This window comes from Protomyctophum parallelum (genome assembly GCF_964188405.1).
Source record: "Protomyctophum parallelum genome assembly, chromosome: 18".
Classification (NCBI taxonomy): domain Eukaryota; kingdom Metazoa; phylum Chordata; class Actinopteri; order Myctophiformes; family Myctophidae; genus Protomyctophum; species Protomyctophum parallelum.
The window spans coordinates 11,974,352-11,980,351 of NC_139716.1; the positions used below are offsets into that span (position 1 = coordinate 11,974,352).

General features: G+C 44.3%; 1 protein-coding gene across 1 annotated transcript in view; it reads right to left on the minus strand.

Annotated features, from left to right (window-relative positions):
• The window catches only part of kcnip4a (potassium voltage-gated channel interacting protein 4a), a 101,442-nt gene extending 100,755 nt beyond the window's left edge, over positions 1 to 687 (minus strand). Inside the window, exon 1 of the mRNA XM_083789118.1 lies at positions 567 to 687. Coding sequence (XP_083645244.1) covers positions 567 to 678 — 112 coding nt within the window. The 5' untranslated portion in view covers positions 679 to 687. The remainder of the gene's footprint in view (positions 1 to 566) is intronic.
• Positions 688 to 6,000: the final 5,313 nt, after the last annotated feature.

Sequence of the window (6,000 nt, forward strand, 5' to 3'; positions counted from 1 at the left end):
GAAACTAAATGAAAACTATTCAAAAGACTAGGACTAAAACTAAAATCTAAATGTGCACCACAGACATTGCATGTGCCTCTATCAGCTAGGCATGTTGCCAGTCATTAAGACATGTGAATCCCTTGACTCCTTCAAAACCGCTCTCAAAGGGCACCTACGGACGGCCGCAATTCAAAACTGGCCTCTGTAAAATCTGAATCCCCCCCCACCAGCCCCCCCCCCATTTCCCCTCACTGTATATGTATCTTTTCCCTTTTTGCTGATGAATTCCTGTTCTGTTCTTGTGTACATAGAAGTGTCTATTTGTATGTCTCTAAATGTTTTGATGAATTGAACAATGTGGACCCTGTTGTAATCAAGTGTAATGCTTAATTGGGTCGTTCACTCACAGTTAACCGTCTTTGTATTGAGTTTGTGCTTGAAATGTACTGTAATTCTGCAAACTGTTAATAAATATTTCAATCAATCAATCAATCAAACTCCTCTCTTCATGTCAGCCTCTCTCTCTCTCTCTGCTCCTTCATACACCTTCCTAGTCTCTCTCTCTCTCTCTCTCCTGGTCTTACCCTCAGAGAAGTTGAGGACTCCCAGCAGGTGCAGCAGCTTGATGGAAGCGACCACCAGCAACACGATGCCCAGAGTCTGCAAACCCTCCGTCTGCCACAGGGCGCTCAGCATGGTGCCGCCCGTCGACCCGTACCTGTCCACCACCCCACCATCGTAGCCGGAGCCCCCCGAGCCGGCCTCCTCGACGCCCCCGGCCGTGCCACCCTCCTCGCCCCCTGACGCCGCCGCGCTCCAGTTCCCCAGTGTCCACTCCACCGCCGCCCCGCCCAGTGACCACACGCAGGGGCCAGCCGCCCCGCGGCACCCGCCGCCTGCCTCCCGCGCACTCCCTAAATCCAGTCTGGGTTTGGGACGGGGGACGGGTGACGGGGGACGGGGAGGGCTCGGGGAGGATAGGTCAAGAAGCGATGATTATATCCCGCCTCGGGTCTGTGGAGATTCTGAAGTCGTAAAATCGGAGTCACCAAGAATGTAAAGGAAGGAAGACTGGGTGTGGAATGATGCAGGAACCTCTGGGTTCTTCCCGTCGGACCCCCCTCTGTTCCCCAGAATGACACGACAAGAGGAAGAAGAGAGGAGAGGAGAGCTCATGGACATAAACCAGCAAGCACAAACTCTACCCTACTCTACTCTGGCTCTGTCTCCTACTCACTCTGTCAGGCACACAGTCTGCCTCAAAGGGAGGGGAGGAGAGAGGGAGGGGAGGGGAGAGGGAGGGGAGGGGAGAGGGAGAGGGAGGGGAGAGGAGGGGAGGGGAGGGGAGGGGAGAGGGAGAGGAGGGGGAGTGGGAGGGGAGAGGGAGAGGGAGGGGAGAGGAGGGGAGAGGGCGGGGAGAGGAGGGGGAGTGGGAGGGGAGAGGGAGGGGAGAGGGAGAGGGAGGGGAGAGGAGGGGAGAGGGCGGGGAGAGGAGGGGGAGTGGGAGGGGAGGGGACGGAGTTGAAGCGCTATAAAGATGTATAGGTTAGCACTAACAATAGCACACACACCTCCATAACCCCCCAATGGTAACCGCTGCAACAACAAAGATGTAAAAAAGGAAACTAATTCATGATAATAACCAGCCTTAATCCATGTCTCACTTTGCAAAAATAAACTTTTACTAATTCCCCTGAAACAATGAGAAAAGGAATGCATCTCTCATATAAAACATTGAGCCTCAAAATTCAACATACAAAATAGAACACTGAAGAGTGACGATATGTTACATTAAATATGTTTGGTTAGCCTACTGTACATGTAGATTAGACACTAGAGCAAGTATATTGATCACACATGGGCTCACACAGGCACTCCATTTAAACTTTACTTTACTCAATTCCACTATGCAGCACAATATATGTAAAGCGCTTTGGAAAAAAGTGCTATTATGAATGCACCATTTTTACACTGTACAATAATATGTCAATCTCTATCCAAAACATTGAGTTGTCTTTAAATGAAGTGTCTCAAAGAAAGAAAGAAAGAATGACACTTAGGTTTACGTGATCCGTGTTAAGAGTGAACATAGCACCACCTACTGGCCCTATGGGGATAGTTATAGCTAAATCATATACCGGTAAAGTCAACTGAACTCTCAAGATAGATTCTACTGGACACCCAGATTGGAACGAAGGTGGTTGAGAGGCATTTAAAAAACACACAATGTAGAGTAGCTTGATGTGGCATTTGGCGTTCGATTTTATTTCATTTTATTTATGGAAACCAATCAATGATTTAACCCATTTAGGCCTGACGTCAAAAAAAATAATAATTGAGATTTGAGTTAAAAATTCGCTCTGAAAGAACATATATTCAAAGATTTCAGGCACATTTTCACGATTTTTCAAAAATAGCAGACCTACAAGCTCGTAGCGCGCCACTCGGTGGCGCGCTATGAGCTTGTAGATCTGCTATTTTTCAATAGCTAAATTATAACAATGTTTAAAACACCAAAAGGGGTTCCTGGCCAAAATCTTTTAACAATTGGCATAACCAGTGCAAACGAATATGCAATACCCAACACATGATCTGAAACATGACAGTATAGGCGAAACTGGATTGGGACCGAAGCATTAATCAAAATGCTCCAATGATAATAAATGATTCAATACCTATGAGGCTTTGCATTTCATCAAAGGGAGAAAAGGTTTGTGAATTCTGAAGGAAGAAATGTCCCCATGCAAACATTAATTTACATTTAATCCGTCTGTTTTAGTTCCAATCTGGACAACATCAATATTTTCCTCTTTCCACATGCATAATGTATAGTAGCTACTAGCATGTGGTTTTAACCCATTCTGGGCAGGAACCCCTTTTGGTGTTTTAAGCATTATTATGTTATACTTTATCTGTTGAAAAATAGCAGATCTACAAGCTCATTCTGTAGGTCTGCTATTTTTTGAAAAGTCTTTGAAAATGTGGTGCAAATCTTTGAATATATATTCTTTCAGAGCGATCGTTTTTAACTCAAATATTTGCCTCTGGGGGCATTTGTGTTATGCTTTAGCTATTGAAAAATAGTAGATCTACAAGCTCATAGCGCGGCACCGAGTCCCCCGCTATGAGCTTGTAGGTCTGCTATTTTTGAAAAATCGTGAAAATGTGGCCCAAATCTTTGAATATATATATTCTTTCAGAGTGAACGATTTTAACTCAAACATTTGCTTCTGGGATGGGGGGGGGGGGTCCCTGGAACAACATATTTTCAGATGGGGGTCGGCGGCCAATTAAGTATATTTTTTAGGGTACTTGACATGAAAATGTTTGAGAACCACCGACATAGAAACATGGGGTTTTTCAGAAAACTGTCAGGATTTAGACGACATTTTGTAGAATGGTCCAAATGGGTTAAAAAGGACACCAGAACCATCCCAGCTGTTCATCTACATGGCTGTTGGCTCTGTGAGGGATAATTAGCATGGATGATGTGCTCATGCAACAGAGAGCTAAACAGATGGAAAAACAAAACAAAAACACAAAAAGAACCCCACTGTGAATATTATCATGCTGTGTGAATACCCGCGCGCACACACACACACACACACACACACACACACACACACACACACTTATCAACTAGTTTAAAACAAGAGGCTTGTTGTCCACATCCAATCCCTCGGCTGGTGCTGGACAAAGGTTGATATATACAGAAGACACTCAGCTGGGAGGGGAGCTCCAGTGTTTTATTTAGTTTAAAACCGGGAAAGCATCTGTGTCGTCATTTTAGATTTTTAGCTATATAGCAACATAAGTTTTTGGCAGAAACCTCATTATCTCCATATTCTAACTCGTTGTGTTTTTCCGGAAATTAACGGCTACTAATCTACTTGATAAGTCTACAGTCTGCTCCCTTGCTCGCGGTTATGGTTAGGTTAGGGTTTGAGGTGGGTTGGTTATGGTTAGGTTAGGGTTTGAGGTGGGTTGGTTATGGTTAGGTTAGGGTTTGAGGTGGGTTGGTTATGGTTAGGTTAGGGTTTGAGGTATAGGTTGGTTATGGTTAGGTTAGGGTTTGAGGTGGGTTGGTTATGGTTAGGGTATGAGGTGGGTTGGTTATGGTTAGGTTAGGGTTTGAGGTGGGTTGGTTATGGTTAGGTTAGGGTTTGAGGTGGGTTGGTTATGGTTAGGTTAGGGTTTGAGGTGGGTTGGTTATGGTTAGGTTAGGGTTAGAGGTGGGTTGGTTATGGTTAGGTTAGGGTTTGAGGTATAGGTTGGTTATGGTTAGGTTAGGGTTTGAGGTGGGTTAGTTATGGTTAGGTTAGGGTTTGAGGTGGGTTAGTTATGGTTAGGTTAGGGTTTGAGGTGGGTTGGTTATGGTTAGGTTAGGGTTTGAGGTTGGTTATGGTTAGGTTAAACCTTTTAAATAGTTTTCTAATAAAATATGTCTGTACTCCTTTCTGTAAAGCAACTTTGGGTACCCAGAAAAGCGCTATATAAATCGTATATATTATTATTATTATTATGAGTTACTTTCTACCAATAGAAATCAGCCCCCAAGTGCATCTTTGTGTCCTTAGATAGAAGATGACAAATCTACTAAAACACTTCAAATTATAAAAAAAAAAAAAAAAAAGTATAATAAATAAAGTGCACAGGTCTCCACCGGGATTCTTCCTCAGCCTAGTGGGAATATGCATGCACAGTTTCATCGCAATCGGACGCTGCGTTGAGGAGTTGTGGCCATTTGCTACTCCTGAAAACTGTAGGAGCCAATCGTGGCCAATCAGGATGGAATATGAGAAATCAAACAAACCTGTCTTGATCACATGACTATGGAGATGATGTGTACCGATTTGCGTGAAATTTGGATAAAATCTGAAGGAGTAATAATAGAAAATGTGTTTTACATATGTGGGCCTCCTGGTGGCGCTATAAAGAGCAGATGTGAAAAATTCCAGACAAAGATTTTTCCTTGGCCTCTAGGGAGTTGGCATACAAAGTTATCCACAGATCCGTGCAGTTAGAGGTAAAAACACTTTTTGGCCAGTTATAGCGCCACCTTGAGGCTGAGTTGAAATTGTTCATGTGGCATTTTGTCCTCGGCCTAGTGGGAATGTGGGTGCACAATTTCACGGAAATCACGCGATGTGTTCAGCATTTTGTTTGAAACTGAGCACTCCTGTGAACTTTGGAAGCCAATCTTAACCAATCAGGATGGAGTGTGAGAAATCTGAAAGAGCGGTTTCGTTGAATGGCTGTAGAGAGACTGTGTACCAATTTGCGTGATGTTTGGACAAAATCTGTAGGTGTACTGTGCAAAAACTTGTTTTGCACAAAGCGGCCTCCTGGTGGCGCTATAACAGGCCGTTCTGGAAAGTTTGGGGCAGAGGTTCATCGTTGGCATCCAGGGAGTGTGTGTGCAAAATGTGGCATCGACCGGGTTAACGGTGGCCGAGATTAGCTGCTAACGGACGGACGGACGGACGGACGGACGGACGGACGGAGTGCAAAACATACTCTCCCCACATGCCTTCGGCCTGGTGGAGACAATAATTTACAGGGATAAGGCCAACTTTAGAGGTGCCTTGTTGTCCCATTCATCCTGTGTGTGTGTCCGCAGTGCGCTGATCTTATCCACTATGCTTCTGTTTGTTGTGGTTTGTTGTTGTTTGCATGCCAAAACTTTCATAAAGTTGGCCAAGTAATAATAACCCATTTAGACCTGAGCTCGTTTCTACAAATGTCTTCGAAATCATGACAGTTTTCTTGAAAAAAAAAACATGTTTCTACATAATGTCAGTCGTTCTCAAACATTTTCATGTCAAGGACCCCCAAAATAATATGTAATTGACCGCCGACCCCCCATCTGAAAATATGTTGTCTCAGGGACCCCCCCCCCCCCCCCAGAAGCAAAGATGAGTTAAAAACATGAAAGAATGTATATTCAAAGATTTGCACCACATTTTCACAATACAAAAAAAGATAGCAGACCTACAAGTTCATAGCGCTCGGTGCCGC